The sequence below is a fragment of the Piliocolobus tephrosceles genome, chromosome 7 (assembly GCF_002776525.5).
Source record: "Piliocolobus tephrosceles isolate RC106 chromosome 7, ASM277652v3, whole genome shotgun sequence".
In the NCBI taxonomy this organism is placed as follows: domain Eukaryota; kingdom Metazoa; phylum Chordata; class Mammalia; order Primates; family Cercopithecidae; genus Piliocolobus; species Piliocolobus tephrosceles.
Window position 1 is genome coordinate 31824241 of NC_045440.1, and position 21381 is coordinate 31845621.

Consider the following 21381-nt stretch of genomic DNA (forward strand, 5'->3'; position numbering starts at 1 on the left):
AAGGGCACTGACAATTGCTTGAATTACAAGGAGAATTCTTAGTTTCAAGTCTTAGTTGATGGAATGCTGTGACTGAAAATATTGACTTCCTTTAAAAATATGCTACAAATGAGACAGAGCAAGGTCTAGCAAGGTCTGGTTTAGCAAGGTCTTAATGTACCTTAGTGTTAATCCTAACATATATTGTTCAGCTAATAATCTAAGATCGATTTTTGTTCTTAAGGATTAGGAACTTTTAGGCTGAGTGCAGTGGCTCACACCTGTAATCCTAGCACTGTGGGTGGCTGAGGTGGGAGGATTGCTTGAGGCAAGGAGTTAAAGACCAGCCTGGGCAACACAGGGAGACCTAGTCTCTACAAAAAATGTTAGAGAATTAGCCAGGCATGTGGCACACGCCTGTGGTCCCAGCTATTTGGGAAGTTAGGTGGGAGAATCACTTGAGCCGGGGAGGGTGCAGTGATCTGTGATCATGCCACTACGCTCCAACCTCGATGACAGAGTGAGACCCTGCCTCAAAAAGATAAAGAAATTTAAAAAGGATCAGGAATGTGTGTGTGTGTGTTTGATTTGGGTATGGGGAAGTGAGAAGAGGCAATTCGAGAACTTTTTCCCCTCTATTGGCAGAAAAGGGCCAGGCAGCCACAACCACAAGCAAAAGTAGGTTAGAGAAACTTGTTATTAAATTTATTTTTCTTTAAATATGTAACTTTCTTCCACCCTCACCCACTCCAGGGAGGAATAGAAAATCCCCACCCCCTTCCATTCTGGGGATTTCATATCTAAAGCCTGAGTGGTGAGGATGAAGTAAAAAAATACTATTTACAAAGGGAAGGAGGTATCTGTTGCTTAACCGTAGACACCCCCATCCCCACACCCCTTTTGATCCAAAAAAAAAAAAAGGCCCCTGGGAATCAATTTAAGCATAGAACTAGCCCTCCTCTAGAGGGGCCCGCAAACCTCAACATAGACTAGGAAGCTCCGAGATTAACTGAGGAAGAGATTGAATGGATAGCACCGTGGGTCCTGGCAGGGGACGGGCCCTCTCTTACCCTGGAGTCAGCCGGCGACGGCCAGCCTTTGTTTCCATAGGTCCCTTGTAAACATTGACATTTTCCTTTATGTCCCTGCTCTTCTGGTTTCTACAGAGCCTCCCTTGCCTCCCGTGGAGGCGCTTGGTTCCCTGATCTTTCCTTCCTTCCCTTCTAATCTTCCTCTGGAAGGAGTGGGAAGGGAGGGAAGGTTGTAGAGAGGGCAGAGCCCATCTCATCCTTTCTGGATCAGGGCAGCTCATCCTCCTAAGGGGAGCCTTGAAAGAGGATGTTCTCCATGTTCTTGATCGGGGTGAATGCCTCCCCCCATTACAGGGACAAGGCAGGTAGATAGTCCAGTACCGGGAGACAGTGGTCTTGATGGGAGAGGCCACCAGCATGGAGTAGCAGGGAAGAAGGCTTCAGGAGGCAGGAAGTGGGGGCACGTCTGGCACTGGTCTCGAACTGAGGGTGGAAACCCAGCCCTAGACCACCCTTCCCATCACTGGGAAAGTGATCATCATCACCCTACAGTCCTGTTGGCTGGAGCTGTGCAGAGGGACCAGGCATCCATGAGGCAAGAGGTCTTCTCCAGGTCTCGGTGTAGTGGCAGCACTCACACCAGTTCATCCAATAGAATCCCAATGTTCTGCGTGGCCTCTGAGGGCCCAGCAATGGGCTTGTTACACATGGGGCAGACACAGCGAACTTCCAGCCATTTCACCAGACACCTGGGAACAAATGAAGAACGGTAATCTCTAACAAGACAGACCACACTGCTCCAGTTGTCTCTCGAAACAAGAATATCCCGTGGTGGCTCACACCTGTAATCCTAGCACTTTGGGAGGCTGAGGCAGGTGTATCACCTGAGGTCAGGAGTTCGAGACCTGCCTGGCCAACATGGTGAAACCCCATCTATACTAAAAATACAAAAATTAGCCAGGCATGGTGGCAGGCACCTGTAATCCCAGCTACTTGGGAGGCTGAGGCAGGAGAATTGCTTGATCCTGGGAGGCAGAGGTTGCAGTGAGCTGAGATCGCACCATTGCACTCCAGCCTAGGCAACAAGAGCAAAACTCCATCTCAAAAAAAACAACAGAAGAATATCCCTATACCTGTCCCAACCTAATCCCCCTGGGCTTTGCTCTGTGTTCACGCAGGACCAGGGACATCACTGGCAAGGGGTAAATAGAAAGTGGCAGAGACTGGAAGGTTCCGGAAGATGACCCCTGATTATTTCTCCTTTGACAGGCACCCTAGACACATTCCCACTTACTTCCGGTGAAAGGCGTGTTGGCACGGGAGCACGCCTAACTCATCCTTCCCCTTGAAGTCTTCCAGACAGACTGCGCATGTCTGCTGCAGAGAAAGGAGCAGGTGTGTGAGGAAACTGGGGAAGCATCTCATTCATTCATCACCAGACAAGAAAACTAAGCTCTAGCCCAGTCTGTTCTACAAGGCAGGGAAACTTTTTAGCCATCCTTTACAAAACTGTATTGATGGCATGGTAGTCATTAACCACATGTGGCTGTTTAAATTTAAATTAACCAAAATTAGATGAAATTATAAATTCAATCCCTCAGTTACACTCACCACATTTCAAGTGCTCAGCAACCACATGGTGCTAATGGTTTCCACATTGAATGGTGCGAATAAAGAACATTCTTATTATCACAGAAGTTTCCACTGCACTGGAAAGTACTGTCCTAATAAAATGGTTTTTGGCCGGGCGCGGTGGCTCGCGCCTGTAATCCCAGCACTTCGGGAGGCCGAGGCGGGTGGATCATGAGGTCAGGAGATTGAGACCATACTGGCTAACATGGTGAAACCCTGTCTCTACTAAAAATACAAAAAATTAGCCGGGCATGGTGGCAGGAGCCTGTAGTCCCAGCTACTCGGGAGGCTGAGGCAGGAGAATGGCGTGAACCTGGGAGATGGAGCTTGCAGTGAGCCGAGATCGCACCACTGCACTCCAGCCTGGGTGATAGAGCGAGACTCCATCTCAAAAAAAAAAAAAAAAAAAAAAAGAATGGTTTTCGACCCTTTCTTGCCCAACACATTTGGTGAGGTGGCACTTAATACCAACCAGAGGTAAGGATGGGGGCATGGTATATGTGATCAGTTATGTTCTTTTCTCTTTTTTTTTGAGATGGAGTTTCACTCTTCTTGCCCAGGCTGGAGTGCAACAGCGCAATCTCGGCTCACCACAACCTCCACCTCCCAGATTCAAGCAATTGCCTCAGCCTCCCAAGCAGCTGGGGTTACAGGCATGCGCCACCACACCCAGCCAATTCTGTATTTTTAGTATAGATGGGGTTTCACCATGTTGGTCAGGCTGGTCTCGAACTCCTGACCTCAGGTGAGTCACCCACCTCGGCCTCCCAAAGTGCTGGGATTATAGGCATGAGCCACCACGCCCGGCCCAGTTACAGTCTTTAAATCCAGACTTCCCACATCCCTACATATTAACTCCCTTGATCTCAGTTGAATTATTCTCCTAGAGAAGGGCTTGGGAAACACCTGCACTTGCTGAGGCATAACAGACAAAATGAGGCCATGTCTAGGCGGTCTCGTGTTTTGTGGAACTGTGATCCTCCCCGCTCCCAGACAACCACAAACATGCTCAGAGCAGAAGTGTCTGTGGTCATGATCAGGAGGCTTGGGAAATGGGTTAGGTGACCTTAGAGGCATAGGTAGGAAAGGAATAGGATATAACTGATTCCTCAAGTCAGAGTTGAGGGGACTCAAAGAATTGGTGTATGGGTGAGAATCTGGTGGGAGAGAAATGGGAGAGCCACGGGAATCAACACACTAGTCAGTTCTAGTCTGTTAAGATGGGGTATACACAAAGGTAAAAGGACCTCATTTTCTATGGTAACAACCAGGACATAGGGGCTGAACACAGGGAAAGTTAGCTGAATTCTGTCTATGGCATAAAAGGGTGTGACCATCCTCCTGGTAAAAACTATGCATTGTGGGATTCCTGGGGCCGTGGGGCACTACTCATCTAAACCCTTCTGTGACCCTTCATGTCTTCTGCCTGAGGCTGTTCCAGATGTAATCAATTCAACATGTTAATTACTTGCTGAGATGTGTCTATTATTTGGCCAAAGGAGATATGAAAGCATAGACTAAGCAGTTTTCTGAAAAGCGTCCAGGCTGAGAGCTGGAGGGAGGTGCTGTCTGCCTCACCTGTGGGGGCCCTCCTGCACACTCTCCTGGCACACTTACCCCATACAATTGTAACTTCTTGGCATCACCTCTAAGCACCACCTGAAAAGAAAGAGGAGGCATGATGTCTGAAGAATAAACCAACCACTGGGGCCAGCCAGGTAGTATCAACCAATGAAGGGAGTCCCCTGGACTGCCTGGGGCAAGCCAGACTTCAGACACTGAAGGGGGTTAGCCTCAGGGAGGCCCAGAGGTGAGGCCAGGGGGATTCCTGCCCAGGCGAGCCTGAGCCTGCCCTCTTTGCCTCTTCCTATCAGGTCAGGCAGAGAAGGAAGCTTCTGGGGGAATACACAGCACTTTACCTCCTTATATCCGTATCGCTCACTCTGTGCCTGGTTCCGGAGTTTGCTGGGGGAAAGAGAAAAAAAAAATTGGAGAAAGCATGTTAAACAGAACGATTCAAAGCAGGAGAGGCTGGTTGGCTGCCTGGGCATTCTTCGGAGGGCAGGCAGGGGTGCTTGTCCCATACACACCACAGGGCATACTTTGGACCTATGCGGGCCAACAAGGGTTGATGAAGCACTAAGACTCTTACTCGGGTTTGACAGCCTCAAAATTCACCACCAGGTCTCATCCACAGATTGGGGGACTCTCCAGCACAGCACCACCAAATAGCTCATTCACTCACCCTGCCTTTTTCTGGTCGGCAAATTCCTTCAGTCACCCAAACTGTATAGAAATCAACACTGTGTTTACTGAGTGTGCAGAAGTTAGACAGATAAGCATAAAAGGGTTATTTCTGTTAAGCCAGGATAAATAAGTCTCTGTTGACCCTGGGGAATTTTCCACACGGAGAACCTAAGTATTCTGGAACCAAAGCACACTCTTCCCTTCACTGTGCCAGACAACACAGACGATGCCTCCTTTGTTTTCTGCTTTTCATTTTAAGCTGGTGGCCTGCATACGGGCTGACTCTCAATGGCCAAAACATGGCATGCCATTTCTAATGGCAATAGCATAATATAACGGTTATGAAGCACTTGCTATGTGTCGCTGGGACACTTAACATATTCATATATGTTAACGATTTCAAACTCTAACAGTGAGATACCTTCGCTTTTATAGGTAAGAAAAATAAAGCCTGGCTGGGTGCGGTGGCTCATGCCTGTAATCACAGCACTTTGGGAGGCCAAGGCAGGTGGATCACTTGAGGTCAGGAGTTCAAGACCAGTCTGGCCAACATGGTGAAACCCCGTCTCTACCAAAAATACAAAATGAGCCGGGCGTGGTGGCATGCCTGTAATCCCAGCTACTCAGGAGACTGAGGCAGGAGAATAGCTTGAACCCGGGAGATGGAGGTTGCAGTGAGCCGAGACTGCGCCATTGCATTTCAGCCTGGGCAACAAGAGTGAAACTCTGTCTCAAAAAAAATAAAAAAAGAAAAAGAAAAATGAAGCTCAAAGAAGTGAATTTATTTGCCCAAACATCACAGAGCTAATTGGTAGCAGAGTCTGGATGTGAATCAAAGTTGGTGTGATGACAGAGTCCAAGCTCTTTACCATATAATGTGGTCTGTTCCCCAATCAGGTGGAATACATCATAGTCCTGAGAATCTGATCTGGTCCTGGGACACACCCTACCTTTTATTAAGTTTATAACTCTGAATGGCTTGCTGTGTAAATGGCCGAGACCATAATTATACACTGGCTTTGGTGCCATATTATTTTCAAGGAAGGGGTGGAGGATCTTCCATGCTGAACTCTGCGGGTAGCTTTAGAATGCCTCCTGTATGTGGGTTGGGTGGGATGGCTCATGCCTGTAATCCCAGCATTTTGGGAGGCTGAAGTGGGCGGATTGCTTGAGCTCAGGAGTTTGAGACCAGCCTGGGCAACATGGCAAAACCCCAACTCTACAAAATATACAAAAATTCATAGGGCAATTCACACGGCATGGTGGCATGTACCTGTAATCCCAGCTAGTTGGGGGCTGAGGCATGAGAATCTCTTGAACCCAGGAGGCGAAGGTTGCAGTTAGCAGAGATCGCACCACTGCACTCCAGCCTGGGTGACGAGCAAGACCCTGTCTCAAAAAAAAAGAAAAAAAAACCCACAGCCTCCTGTATGTGTGCTATGGGGGAACCTTATGGGGCTTTTCCTGGTGATCACTTCTTAACATAGTCCTCGGTTATGTGGAAGGAAACACAGAAACCCAGCAAGCCAGGAGAAGCGGGAAACTTCAGTCTGACGACCAAATCTAGCTCACTACTTGTTTTTGCAGGGTCCACAGCCTAAGAGTGGTTTTTATTCTTAAATGGCTGAAAACAGAAATAAAGAATAATGCCAAGTCAGGCAGACGGCTTGAGGTCAGGAGCTTGAGACCAGCCTGGGTGATACAGAGAGAACTTGTCTCTTCAAAAATAAATAAACAAAAGAAAATTAGCCGGGTATGGTGGTGCATGTCTGTAGTCCTGGCTACTTGCGGGGGGCTGAGGCAGAAGGGTCACTTGAGCCCAAGAGTTCAGAGGTTACAATGAGCTAGGATTGCCCCCACTGCACTCCAGGCTGGACAACGGAGTGAGACGCTGTCAAAAAAGCTTTTTTTAATAAATAAACAAATGAGTGGATAGATGGATGGCTGACCCAAGTCAAAAAAAGGGAGGCTCCAGTCACAAAGAGCCCCAGTGGAAGATGGTGTGGTGAGAAGCTAAAGCTGCTGCCTGGGTGATGAAAGAGGCAGAAGATGGGGGCAGAGCCAGGCCCACAACACAGTGCAGGACAGATAAGATCAGGCTGCCAGCCTCCTCCGTTGTTCCTAATGGGAAGTCAGGTGACCTGGCGAGGTTCATGTTCCTGGAGCCTCTTGAGAGTTCCAGTCCAAGTGGACTCATGCCACAGGCCTGGGCGCTAGGGCAGCACATCCACCATCCCCTCCCCTCCCCCTTCTCCCAACAATATCCTTTCTGCTTAATGCAGGGCTGGGCTAAAGGCCTAAGCAAGGCTCCCACTGTCCCATCCTTTACTTTGCAGACAGCTCCTTGGTCCAGAAAAGGTCTTTGTACATACACATGTGTCTCTGTCCCAATTTCCAAATGAGCAGGGCAGGACATACCCAACGCTTAGGTGGCTACTGTTGTTTGACTGACACTGGGTTCAGCTGAGGTGGAAAGGAAGTGTTCCCATGGACAGGGAGCTCACAGCCACCTTGAGGGAGAAAGACACTGTTGCTCTGTTATGAGGTACGTGCAGAGTAAATAAGGAAGTGGTGAAAAGCCAGTGTTTTCAACTGTCTGGGGAATGAGGGACTGCTATGCATCTTTGAGGCACTAATGTCTCACCTGCAACGTGGCTATACTTATGTAGTAGACGCTGTTTTTTTCTGTTTTCTGTACCCCAGGCACCTAGAATACCACTTCTCCACCCCTCATGCCTCTTGTCTGGCTGGATCCTTCAGTGATTTTGCCCAGGGATCCTCCAAAACTCAGAACAGGGAAGCTTCAGAGCTGCCCCCTCATCCTGAGTGTAGATTTCAGCTCAGAAAGGATGAGATCATGATGAAATGTGGTCGAAAAGCTTGCAAGGAAAATAGAGTAAAAAGCAAAAACCCTGGGCAATCCCAGCTGGGGGCCTAGTACCAACCAGTCTGGACAGGTGGCCTTCTCAGCTGTTGGGTGAGCACAGCAACTAAAAATACCCCGATTTCAATGAGACCATTTCTAGCCGCTGCCAGTGGCTCTCCCTTTCCTCTTTTCCCTTTTAGAACAAACAATGCATCCAGGTCCTGAAAATAATGTTTCCCTTCCTGCCTATTTGTATTTCCCCGGCCCCTCCATTCCTGTGTAGGGCAGAGGTCAGCTCTGAGAGAGGGGAAAGAATGAGCGAGGGGCTGGCCTTGGCTGCTGAGCTCACCAGGTCAGGAGCAGTGAGGCCTATTTTGGCTGAGGAGGAAACCGAGAAGCAGGGAGAGGAAGTGGTGGTTTCTGAGCCTGTGTGTCTTTCTATATATAGACATTCACAGGCTACCATGTACCAGTGAGCCTCTGGGACTGTGAAACTTCAGGGTCAGCAGGCTTCAGGCAGGCTACAGAACAGGGCAGGGTGACGAAGGAGCAGATTACTGAAGGAACAGGTGGTGCTGAGTAGCACCACAGTGGGGGCAGCTTTTAGCATCATGTGGTTACTGTTCTGTTTTGTGTGTGTGTGTGTGTGTGTGTGTGTGTGTGTGTGTGTGTGTTTTAGATGGAGTTTCACTCTTGTTGCCCAGGTTGGAGTGCAATGGCATGATCTTAGCTCACTGCAACCTCTACTTCCTGGGTTCAAGCGATTCTCCTGCCTCAGCCTCCCAAGTAGCTGGGATTATAGGCGCCTGCCACCGTAGCCAGCTAATTTTTGTATTTTCAGTACAGACGGGGTTTCACCATGTTGGTCAGGCCAGTCTCAAACTCCTGATCTCAGGTGATCCACCTGCCTCAGCCTCCCAAAATGCTGAGATTACAGGCGTGAGCCACCATGCCCGGCCCTGTTCTGTTCTTTGACTATAGCCAAAGAAAAAGAAATCAGCAATCCATAGCTCTCCAGCCTGTCCTTCTGCGAGATCTGACCCTGACCTGCAAGCGGGTGGCCGTGGAGCCTACAGCAACTCCTCTACTTCAAGGAATACGACTCAAAAGGCAAACACTTGGAAGGACTCGGCAAGACCCTAGCTCACTGCTACCAGACTTGTCCACCTCTGTATCTTCCTCTATGTATCACCTTGGGCAGATCCTAAACTGTCTGAGCATGAAGTTCCTCATTTATAAAGTGGGCTAATACCTAAACTGAGGATTAAGTGAGCTAAATGGTTTATAAAATGGTGACCACAATGGCTGGCCTATGGAAAGTCCTTGGTAAAGAGTGGCTAAAGGCCAGGCACTGTGGCTCACGCCTGTAATCCCAGCACTTTGGGAGGCTGAGGCAGGCAGATGGCTTGAACTCAGGAGTTTGAGATCACCTTGGGTCATGTGGTGAAACCTCATCGCTACAAAAAAAATAAAAAAATTATCTACAAAAAATCAACACATTAGTCGGGCATGGTGGCACACGCCTGTACTTGGGAGACTGAGCTGGGAGGATGGCTTGGGCCCGGGAGGTGGAGGTTGCAGTGGGCCGGGATCTCACAACTGCACTCCAGCCTGAGCGACAGAGCAAGACCTTGTCTCAAAAAATAAAAAAAAAAAAAAAGAAAACCTAAGGTCACACCTATTATTGGTTGATTTAGGAAATGAACCCTGGTCACCCACTTCCTAGCCCAGAGTAATTTTCTCTAGGTCATTTTTGTAGAGATGGAGTTTTGTTCCCCAGGCTGCTTTCAAACTCCTGGACTCAAGCGACTCTCCTGCCTTGACCTCCTAAAGTGCTACAATTACAGGTAAGGGCATGATGCCTGGCCTAGATGGTCTCTTGAAGCCCTTTGCTGCTTGGCATATGTATGCCTCTGTGTGTGTGTGTGTGTGGTGGGCAAGGGGAGCAGGGAGGAAAGGGAACAAAGAGAGTTGGTTTTACAAACCCCTCTCAGCCTCATCATAAAGAAATCTTTGGTATTTGGTATATCTTCATCCTCTGTCTCCAGGATTTAAGTGTGAATTGCTTAACACGGCGGTGCGGGAGTTGGGAGGCTGGTGGTCGGGAAGAATTTGAGGAAAAAAACAGCCTTCAGGAAAGGGGAGGAGACAGGAAGAGAGAAGAGATACCAGAAATCTACCCTTACCTCCACTTAATGGTTAGATGCAATCTTCAGACCTAATTGTACAAGAGGGAAGATAAACCAGTATCTCTTCTGCATAGATTTTTACATGGAAAATTCCAGTTTCAGGGACCTATGTGAAAAGTTCTGAGAAAGAACACGTCCAAGGTAGCACCTGGGAGTGGTGGGGAGATGTGCCTGACGGCACTTCCCCTTCTTAGAGGGAGTTCTTCCAGCCTTGGGGAAGATGGACTAGTACCTGCCTCTCTTGTAGCTGCCTTCCAGCAAAGCACTCAAACCCAGAAGGGCATTTTAGGAATAAAGCCAGCAAAGCCTTTTCCTTTTCCTTAATCTTAATTTAATCTTCTTAAATTATTTGACCTGTCACCAGCCCAGACTCCAGCTGATGTCTACCCAAGCATCTGGTAATGTGTGGGTGGCGGGGGAGACAGCTGATGGCCACAATGGCCCTAAAGACTACTAGCATGCCCTACTGGCCAGGGATGTTCAATATTCTCCAAAGCACAGAAGAGTCCCACACAATGAGGAATTGTCAATGCCAACAGTAAACGCCAGTCAGAAACACTACTACTTTGATTCCCATTCTAAATACCAGTCATGCTCAAAATTTTTTATAGAAAACAGCCACCAGAGGCTAAGCACGAGGGTTCATGCCTGTAATCCCAGCACTTTGGGAGGCCGAGGCGGGTGGATGACTTGGACTTGAGGTCAGGAGTTCGAGACAAGCCTGGCCAACATGGCAAAACCCCGTCTCTACTAAAAATAAAAATTAGCTAGGCATGCACCCGTAATTCCAGCTCTTAGGGAGGCTGAGGCAGGAGAATCGCTTTAACCCAGGAAGTAGGGGTTGCAGTGAGCCAAGACTGCCACTGCACTCCAGCCTGGGTGATGAAGTGAGACACCATCTCAAAAAACAAAAACCAAAAAACAAAAAAAACCAGCCACTAGTTCCCAAGTCCTTCAGCAGGAGACAGAAAGCATTCCTGGAGTGTGAAGAGCCCTGCCAAACTCCAGGTCTTCCTCTGGATCCCTAAGCAATTAAGAATAAATGACAGTTCTTTAGGTTTGTTTTGGTTTTATTTTTTTCCACTCTTAAAAATAAGAGCTTATAAGGCAGAATAAACAAGTAGCTCTGGCTGGGTGTGGTGGCTCATGCCTGTAATCTCAGCACTTTGGGAGGCTGAGGTGGGTGGATCACTTGAGGTCAGGAGTTCGAGACCAGCCTGGTCAACACGGTGAAACCCCATCTCTACTAAAAATACAACAATTAGCCAGGCATGATGGCATGCGCCTGTAATCCCAGCTACTTGGGAGGCTGAGGCAGGAGAATTGCTTGAACCCGGGAGGTGAAGGTTGCGGTAAGCTGAGATCGCACTACTGTACTCCAGCCTGAGCATCTCAAAAAAACAAAACAAAACAAAACAAAACCCCAAGTAGCTCTCTAGACACTGGCTTGCTTCCTAATATTAGTATCTGGAGGGCTAACAACAGGTCCCAGGAGGGCAAAGGAACATGATGCTGGCATAACTGATGCCCACCTATTCCCGACCACCCAAAGGGCATGAGTAGGAAGAGAGACAGACAGACAAGGAAAGGACGGCTAACTTTATGACTCAGTCACACAGAAATTCTAGGCAACCTTAGAATAACTGGCGAGGTGGTGGGATGCAGCCCAACCCGTGGTGACCTTATATGTTCAGGAACAACTTGATAGGCTGATGTAAATAGAAACACCAGACCCTCAGGGGCCTAGAGAAAAGCAGGCTCAGCCATGTCCTCAAAGCAGTGCCTCCAGTATAAGACCGGTGACTCTGCTGTGGGATCCTTGCTCACCTTACCCCACAGCCCTGGTCTCCTCCCTCCTGCTGGACTCCCACCCCGCTCAGCCAGGGATCCACGTACCTGATAAAATAGCAGCAGAAGATAAGGCTGAGCATGAAGACAAAAATGCCCGTGCCGAAGATGACCATATAGATGTTGAGCGGAAGGTCTTGGAAACTGATGGGTGGCATGGAGCAGGACTTGTTGGTGCTAACCAGTCCCAGGCCACAGAAACACCCTGCAAAGGGAGAGGGAAAAAAAAATCATTAGGGTTGGAAATGTACTGCTGGGCTGATGGCACTGTGTCAGCAGGATAGAAATAACTGGCAGGCTCCGGGCACCTAAGCCTCAGATTCAGTGGCTCCAGTTTTATATCCTAGTTCTAACACTTACTAGCTATGTAATCTTGAGTACATCTGATCTACAAAATTGAATACTATCCAAAATACTTAAAACAATATCCCCATCTAAGAGATAATAAATTCAGGCAAGCCGGGTGCGATGGCTCACGCCTGTAATCCCAGCACTTTGGAGAGGCTGAGGCAGGTGATCTCTCGAGGCCAAGACTTCAAGACCAGCCTGGGCAACACACAAGACCCCATCTCTACAAAAAATAATACAAAAATTAGGTGGCCATGGTAGCGCATGTACTACCATGTAGTCCCCGCTAGCTACTCAGGAAGCTGAGGTGGGAGGATCGCTTGAGCCCAGGAATACAAGGCTGCAATGATCAGTGATTACACCACTGCACACCAGCCTGGGTGACAGCGTTGAGACCCAATCTCTATTAAAAAAAAAAAAAGAAAAAAAAAGAATTTAGGCAATGAGCAGAAACTGGAGAACTTAATTCTATCAGGTCAGAACCCATATAGCCTTAGCTGAGAAATTATTATTTGGGTTCCAACTCCCCCCTCCCTAGCTAGCCATATGACCTTTAAGAAGTTACCTCTAAGCTTCACTTTGTTATATAAAAACAAGCAAAATAGAGAGAGGACTGAAAATGAGTGTGTAAGAAAATATGCTTTATAAATTGCAAAGGACAATTGCAAAGGTCATTTGTCATTATTAAGCCACCTGCTCCAGAAGACAAGCTGTGCCAGGACTAGAATAGAAATTGTTCACTCCAAGTCCTGGGCCAGCATTCCAGAAAGTGGCGATGGGGGTGGGGAGGAGGTTGCAACTTCCCTTACTGTGGTCACCTTCCCTCTTTCTACTCAAAGCCTCAATGTGCAGTCCCAATGGCAACAGCATCCTCTGGGAGCTTTTTAGAAACACACACTCTCGGGTCCATCCCGGCCTAAATGAATCAGGACCTATGCTTTTTTTTTTTTTTTTTTTGAAACAGAGTCTCGCTCTGTTGCCCAGGCTGGAGGGCAATGGCGCGATCTCGGCTCACTGCAACCCCTGCCTCCCAGGTTCAAGAATCCCAGATTCTCCTGCCTCAGCCTCCCGAGTAGCTGGGATTATAGGCGCACGCCACCATGCCTGGCTAATTTTTGAATTTTTAGTAGAGATGGGGTTTCACCATGTTGCCCAGGCTGGTCTTGAACTCTTGACCTCAGGCGATCCACCCACCTTGGACTCCCAAGGTGCTGGGATTACAGGTATGTGCCACGGCACTCAGCCAGGACCTACGTTTTAACAAGCTCCTCAGGTGATTCTCCTGCACATTCAGTTTGAAAAGCACTGGCCAGCCACTAGATGCATCCCTTCTCACAGGACTCAGGGATAAATACTGACTGGCCTACCCATCATGACAGTCACTTCTCCCTTTCCCCCTTGCCAGTATTTGATGTTCAGGTGGGTATGTGACCAGGTTCTGAGCAAAGAAACAAAGAGATCTGCTGGAAAAGGAACTTCATTTGTTTTTGGAGACAAGGTCTCACTCTGTCCCTGCAAGCTAGAGTGCAGTGGTGTAAACATGCCTCACTGTAGCCTCCAAGTCCTGGCCTCAACGAGATTCTCCTGCCTCAGCCCCACAAAGTGCTGGGACTATAGGCATGAAGCTATAGTCATAGCCGGGGGGGGGGGGGGGGGGGGGGTGATCATGTCTCTCAGAGACACCTAGAATTGTGATAGTCAAGCTGTAGCTGGAAAGAGAGCAGCCCAGTAGAAAGTCAAATGACTTGACCAGGCATGGTGGCTGGTGGCTCACGCCTGTAATCCCAGTACTTTGGGAGCCTGAGGTGGGTGGATGGCTTGAGGTCAGGAGTTTGAGATTAGCCTGGCCAACATGGTGAAACCCTATCTCTATTAAAAAATTAGCTGGGCATGGTTGCACACATCTGTAATCCCAGCTACTCCAGAGGTTGAGGCAGGAGAATCACTTGAACCTGGGAGGCAGAGGGTGCAAGTGAGCCGACATCGTGCCACTGTACTCCAGCCTGGGAGACAGGGAAAGACTCCATCTAAAAAAAAAAAACACAAAAGAAAAGTAAAATGGCTGAGGATGGCAGAAAGGAAAGGGAAAGAGAGGAGTCCTTGATGAATGAGAGAGCTGGAATTTGCTGTCCACCTGCTACATCCTAAGCATATTCTCATGCTATCAATTTAATCTTTGTACTGCCACAGTAAAGGTTACTTCCCCCACCAAGGGGAAAAAGACTCAGTCATTTAGCAACCCGCCCACAGTCAAATAGCTAGGAAAGCCCAGCTCCAAAGGGTTTTCTGTACCCAGGCCTTGGGTTCCAGGCACTTTCCTGACATCTTGGTTAGGAGCCAGGATGCATTCACAAGCCACAGAATTCTATACGCTAATGACCAGTGCTACCACAACTTAGCACAACGCTGGCTTGAAAGACTGAAGTCAACTTGGACATCAGTCCTCTTCATCCCTTACTGATGAGTATACAACGAGCCTCCATTCAAACCTCTTTCAGACTGTGTCCAATTCTACTGCCACAGCCCTATTGCAAACACTCATTGCCTCCTACTGTTTCCTAGTTGATGTCATCCCTGTTTCTAGTTCCTTCTCTCATTTACCCCACACGCCTGACACATCCTCCTGGTTGCTTTTTTTTCTTCTTCTTATTTTTAGACAGAGTCTTGCACTGTATCATCCAGGCTAGAGTGCAGTGGCACTATCTTGGCTCACTGTAACCTCCGCCTCCTGGGTTCAAGCAATCCTTCTACCTCAGCCTCCTGAGTAGCTACGACTACAAGTGTACACCACCACGCCTGGCTAGTTTTTGTATTTTTAGTAGAGACTAGGTTTCACCATGGACAGGCTGGTCTTGAATACCTGACCTCAAGTGATCTACCCCTCTTGGCCTCCCAAGAAAGTGCTGGGATTACAGTGCATGAGCCGCTGTACCCTACCCCCGCCTAGTCGTTTTGATCTTGTATTTTCCAAACTCATGACTGGCTTCAAGTCCTCCTAAAACATTCACCCTGTCCCTTCACAACTTCCTATTTAAAAGTTCTCAAATACTACCCCACGTGGGCCAGTCTTTTTCACTATTTCTTGCACCACCTTGTCTTTACCTGCTTCCCTTTGTTCACACAGCTTTCCCTGCCTGAAACGCTCTTCTGAGGCCCATCAAGCCTGTGATAGTCCAATAACCTCTCTTCCTTGAATTCTACAGCACTCATGACCTCCATCATTTGTTCTGGCCCCTGCTTACTCAGTAACTGTCTTACATCATTCAGTTACTGTAACTCAAATGTGCACTAATCATTGATTATATGATAAGTACTATTATAAGAAAGCACAGACTGGGTGTGGTGGCTCACACTTGTAACCCCAGCACTTTGGGAGGCTGAGGCAGGAGGACCATGTGAGGCCAGAAGTTCAAGACTAACCTAGGCAACATAGTAAGACCCCACCTCTACAAATAATAATAATGATAAATTAGCTAAGTGTGGTGGTAAGTGCCTGTAATCCCAGCTACTCAGGAGGCTGAGATGGGAGAATCACTCGAGTATGAGAGGTCGAGGCTGCAGTGAGCCACAATTGCACCACTGCACTTAGCATGGGTCATAGAGTAAGACCTTGTCTCAAAAAAAGAAAAGAAAAGGACAGAAGAATGATTAGATGATCTTACCACATAGGAAAAAAAGACACAAAGATTTTCACCATAGAAAGTGAGGCTCAGGCCAGGCGTGGTGGCTCACGCCTGTAATCCCAGCACTTTGGGAGGCCGAGGTGGGCAGGTCACCTGAGGTCGGGAGTTCGAGACCAACCTAGCTAATATTGTGAAACCCCATCTCTACTAAAATACAAAAATTAGCTGGGTGTGGTATCTGGCGCCCGTAATCGCAACTACTCGGGAGGCTGAGGCAGGAGAACTGCTTCAACCTGGGAAGCGAAGGTTGCAGTAAGCCGAGATCGCGCCACTGTACTCTAGTCTGGGCAACAGAGACTCCCATCTCAAAAAAAAAAAACAAAAAACAAAAAACCTGGGCATGGTGGTGCACGCCTGTAGTCCCAGCTACTCCAGAGGCTGAGGCAGGAGAATCAGTTGAACCTGGGAGGCAGAGGCTGCAGTGAGCTGAGATTGTACCACTGCACCCCAGCTTGGGCGACAGAGCGAGACTCCATCTCAAGAAAAATTTTAAAAAAGTCTGAACCTCCTAGGTTTGCTGACTCCAACTTGGACTTTTGTATATTCTCCAGTGTCCGGCCTAGCCTAGGGTTTGGCTTGTTCTCAATAACTAGTTAACAGATAAATAATTCCCCATTTTCTTAAAATAACCTGGTCCCCTTGGCAAAACCTCCCACTTCAAAGCAGCAGGACTGATGTTTGGGAAAACTGCCCAGAAACTGCACTCCACTAATGGATCACCAGTCAACCAGCGAGTATGATTGAGGGCTTGCTTTATGCACTGACCTACACATTGTGGGAAAACAGAAAGTAAAAGTTCTTGTTCTGAAAGACTTTTTGATTAAGTTGAAATGAAAGAAATAATTAGCTACTAAACTTTGCTTTGCTCAACAGGAAGTCCCTTGTGTCTAGGCTCCAGCAGGGGTTAGAGAGAAAGTGGTTTTCACCACCACTCCCACCCAAATATTTACTTTCTGTGGGTCAAAGAAGAACAATTTTCCATGAGGACATCATGGCAGACTGGCTAGAGTGACAAACTTCAGTCTATGCTGGAAAAGGGCCTTAGGACTTCCCTTCCAACGAGACCCGGTGCTCCCAGCTGTCTTCTCACCTCCTTCCTCAGCAGTATTTGATGTTACAAGAGGGTCTGACCCCCTATCTGCCTTAGTTCTTCCAGGCACCGTTTATGAGCTGAAACCTCCTTTGGTTTCCAGTTCTGGGAACTTGCAGAACCTGGTCAGAGCTATTACAGAGGATATCTGTGCACTCCACAAGCACGATGGCCCCCCGGAAGTCTTCTGATCAGTTTATCCCCACCATCTTATCCCGTCTGATAAAGGCTTCCCCTTTATCTCCCCACTGATTGAATCAGTGAGCTTGGTATTTTACATGTTAAAAGAGGTTGGTGGGAAGAGCATAGTCAAGAGGAGATGGTTCATTTGCTTGTGTTACTATTAAAGAAATGGCAAAATAGTCTCTTGGTCAAAAGCTGACATTGCAGTAAGGTTTTTCTTTAAAACTATATAAGGACAGAGAATACCAGCCCCAGGAAAGAGGGACTCCAGGTAGTTTCTGAAGGGGTGGGGGAGGGGTTGCTTCTTCACTGGAGTCAAAGGACAGGATCTCTCAGTCACTTTTTTTTTTTTTTGAGACGGAGTCTTGCTCTGCCGCCCAGGCTGGAGTGCAGTGGCCGGATCTCAGCTCACTGCAAGCTCCGCCTCCCGGGTTTACGCCATTCTCCTGCCTCAGCCTCCCGTGTAGCTGGGACTACAGGCGCCCGCCACCTCGCCCGGCTAGCTTTTTGTATTTTTCAGTAGAGATGGGGTTTCACCGTGTTAGCCAGGATGGTCTCAAACTCCTGACCTCGTGATCCGCCCGTCTCGGCCTCCCAAAGTGATGGGATTACAGGCTTGAGCCACCGCGCCCGGCCCTCTCAGTCACTTTTCTAAGAAGTGCAAAGAGGGCCAGACGAGGTGGCTCCTGCATGTAATTCCGGCATTTTGAGAGTCTGTGGTGGGAAGATTGCTTGAGCCCAGGAGTTAAAGACCAGCATAGGCAATGTAGTGAAACCCTATCAGTAAAAGTAAATTAACTAATTAAAAATTAGCCAGTAGCCAGGTGTGGTGGCACACACCTATGGTCACAGCTATGCTGGAAAGCTAAGGCAGGAGGATCCCTTGAGCCTGGGAGTTGGAGGCTGCAGTGAGCCATGATCATGCCACTGCACTCCAGCACGGCTGTTGGAGTGAGATCCTCTCTCAAAAAAACATTAAAATGGGCTGGGTCCGGTGGCTCACACCTGTAACCCCAGCACTTTGGGAGGCTGAGGCGGGTAGATCACCTGAGGTCAAAAGTTCAAGACCAGCCTGACCAACATGGAGAAACCCCGTCTCTACTAAAAATACAAAATTAGCCGGCTGTGGTGGCACATGCCTGTAATCCCAGCTACTCAGGAAGCTGAGGTAGGAGAATCGCTTGAACCTGGGAGGCGGAGGTTGTGGTGAACGGAGATCGCACCATTGCACTCCAGCCTGGACAACAAGAGTGAAACTCCATCTCAAGAAAATTAAAAAAAAAAAAAAAAAAAAAAAAAGCAAGTCTAAAACCTGATATGAAAGGGGGCTGCCCAGAAAGGGCAGTGTTACTAACAGCTGCCTCATTTCTCCCTAAGTCTCTGTTCCATTGTCTCCGCCAACCTATGAAAGCGTTGACATCAGAATGTCTCATCTCATCTGGCAGGCTGGGAGCAGGAATGACGTCAGACAAGGGCTGGCCAAGAAAGACCAGGGGATCTGGGAACTGCTTCTCTTTCCCAGCCAACGGGAATCTTTCCCAGATGCTAGGATGCACGGGCCTTCCTCAACCCCCATCCTCTGCCCCCTCTCCCACAAAACCGCCTATCACATACGGCTTGGTTCATTTTCAGGAAATGAGATCTGACCAGCAAAAGAAGGAAGGCGGGGTGGGGGGACGTGGGGTATACATGCTACCCAAACCGTGCCTTAAAACAAAGCCTCTTGACATAATTAATCCAAGATCTGGCAGAAGTACTCTCAAGAATGATTTTTTTTTCCCTTGTAACTAGCTTGCTTGCCATACTGACAGATAAGGCCAGCTGCTTCCCATCTCTGTCTCCCAGAAACTCTCCAAGCATCGGAACAACGCGGTCGAGAGTGGGACCCCAGGGGGGCGATTAGTATCCAAGGTTTTGAAGTGTCCCGCTCGGAAACACCTACATTTGGGTAGCTGGCTGAGGAATCAGATTCCAGCCTAACCCAGTATCACCTGAACCTCCAAAAAGCCTCAGGTGAAATGAACTAACTTAGAAGCATCACCCAGGCCTGGGGAGAAATGGGGCGAGGGGTTGTCGGGTCTGGAGGTGCAGCCTTCACTTGGGCTCAGGAGCAGACACCCCAATCCGGCTTTGGGGCCAGAAAGGACGGCTCCCGCCAGGCCAGCCTGGCATCCCAGGGACAGCCGGGAGCGGAGCTCTCTGCAAGGGTTTATCAACTCAGGAAAACGGCTTTTTTTTTTTTTAAATGTAGTTTCATTCTTGTTGCCCATTGTTGGGCAACAAGTGCCCTTGTTGCCCACTGGAGTGTAATGGCACAATCCTGGCTCACTGCAACCTCCACCTCCCGGGTTCAAGCGATTCTCCTGCCTCAGCCTCCCAAGTAGCTGGGATTACAGGCATGCGCCACCACGCCCGGCTAATTTTGTATTTTTAGTAGCGACGGAGTTTCTACATGTTGGTTAGGCTGGTCTCGAACTCCCGACCTCAGGTGATCCGCCCGCCTCGGCCTCCCAAAGTGCTGGGATTACGGGCGTGAGCCACCGCGCCCGGCCGAAAGCGACTCTTTAATCCAGTCTTCCACAGGCACTAAGCCATGCCAGCAGCCCGTGGGAAACCAACAAAGCCAGAGGAAGCCACCCCCGCGCCCCGTCCCGCACGCTGCACGGTATACATATTTACAATAGCCTGCAAAGTTTCAGGCCGGGAACTTGAGCTCCCTCTAGGAGATCCCAGCCCGAGCGCGGATTTAATTCTCCTCCAACAACCACAACAAAGAACAGAGTTTGAGCGCACAAAGGCAGGGGAAGGGGGTAGAAGAGCGGGGCCGCCACACAAAGGCCAGGAACCCCTCGGCTCCCACGCCCCTGGCCCGCCGCCCGTCCGAAGGCCCCTTCCAGGCCCTGGCGTGAAACCTGGATAGTTTCAAATTCCGCGCTGTGCAGAGCAGAGTGGGGCGCCAGGACGCCTTCTCGACCGTCCCATTTCAGGAGAAACTTGGTTCCCGAGGGAGGACTAGCGCGCTGCTGTCCGACCTTGCGCCTCGCGCCGCGGCTCCCAGCAGCCCCACGTAGGCTCGGCCCTCGCCCCGGGGACTCACCGTTACACCACTGGAATGGGTGCATCAATGAAGTCGCGGTTGGCTTCCTAGGGCGAACGGACGCAGGCGGGGTGCCAGGAAGGCGGGGTGGGAGCACTGCCGGCGTGAGGGGCCGCAGGCGGGGTCGGGGCAGCGCGCTGCAGCCGCCCTGCTGGAGAAGTCGAACTCCCTCCGGAGTGGGGGGCTTTGGCGAGGCCGGTGTTCAGCCCAACAAAGAGGGACCAGGAGGAAACAAACAAAGTCCCGCGGAGCAGAGCCGCACGGAGCGCACGCGCCAAGGGCCCCTGGCTGGGGGAATGTGGGGCACCGCGGGGCGGGGGTGCCCGGGCGGCAGAAGCCCTCAGCCCAAAGGTGGGAAAACCTTTGCCGGAGGTACGGCTCTGGTTCAGCGGCGCGGAGGTGAGCTGGCTGGGGTTCCGAAACTGACACCCGGCGGTGCACACCCCCTCCCTTTTACTGCCCCCACTAGCCCCCCCCCAGGAAAACTCCGCCCCTTGTTCGTCACCCGCCCTCTGACCAATCGGAGCCTTTCTCCTGCCCCCGGCTATTATTTGCAGACCCGCCCCCCCCTTCCCTGGAAGCTAGGAGGATCTTCGCACGGTGGGTCCCTCCCACTTCGTCTTCCCAGGCCTGGGGAAACTTCCGTCTGCAGAGAAGGGAGCTGCGTCGTGCGATGCCCCGGGGTTGGGGCCCGCCTACTGCCCAGGGACACCAAAGCAACGGAACAATTACTGACACGTTGTTTTCCGCCTACAGATCTGTTATTTATTTACTTAGGTATTTGGAGGCAGAGTCTCCCTCTATCACCCAGGCTGGAGTGCAGCTGCATGATCTCAGCTCACTGCAACCTCCACCTCTTCGGTTCAGGTGATTCTCCTGCCTCAGCCTCCAGAGTAGCTGGAATTACAGGCGCTTACCACCATGCCCACATAATTTTTGTATTTTTAGTAGCGACGGGGTTTCGCCATGTTGGACAGGCTGTTCTCGAACTCCTGGCCTCAAATTATCCTCCTGCTTCAGCCTCCCAAAGTGCTGGGATTAGAGGCCTGAACCACCGCGCCCGGCCCTCTTTTTCTTTTTTGAGTTAGAGTCTTGCTCTGTCACTCAGCTGGAGGGCAGTGGCGCAATCATAGCTCACTGCAGCCTCCAACTTCTGGGTCCAAGCAGTCCTGCCACCTTAGCCTCCCA

General features: G+C 49.6%; 1 protein-coding gene across 2 annotated transcripts; it reads right to left on the reverse strand.

Moving 5' to 3' along the window:
• Positions 1 to 658: 658 nt before the first annotated feature.
• Positions 659 to 20644, reverse strand: RNF122 (ring finger protein 122). 2 transcript variants are annotated; one of them, XM_023214583.1, is made up of 6 exons: positions 20194 to 20644; positions 11841 to 11997; positions 4562 to 4607; positions 4260 to 4301; positions 2305 to 2387; positions 659 to 1759 (listed from the first exon to the last, which is right to left on the reverse strand). In XM_023214583.1, the coding sequence occupies exons 1-6, from the start codon at positions 20216 to 20218 to the stop codon at positions 1645 to 1647; spliced, it is 468 nt and encodes a 155-aa protein (XP_023070351.1). In that variant the 5' UTR covers positions 20219 to 20644; the 3' UTR covers positions 659 to 1644. The 2 variants fall into 2 exon arrangements, with proteins under 2 accessions (XP_023070351.1, XP_023070352.1); XM_023214584.1 differs by having other exon boundaries at positions 665 to 1759; positions 2305 to 2384.
• Between the last annotated feature and the right edge of the window lie 737 nt (positions 20645 to 21381).

What these genes read in the sequence shown, in the direction of transcription:
- RNF122 (XM_023214583.1), bottom strand. Translation starts at nt 20,218, where the DNA reads ATGCACCCATTCCAGTGGTGTAACG. An exon ending in CCCATTCCAGTGGTGTAACG is followed by an intron (nt 11,998 to 20,193) that starts GTGAGTCCCCGG and finishes CTCCCTTTGCAG; the next exon opens with GGTGTTTCTGTGGCCTGGGA. An exon ending in TTCTGCTGCTATTTTATCAG is followed by an intron (nt 4,608 to 11,840) that starts GTACGTGGATCC and finishes TCTTTCCCCCAG; the next exon opens with CAAACTCCGGAACCAGGCAC.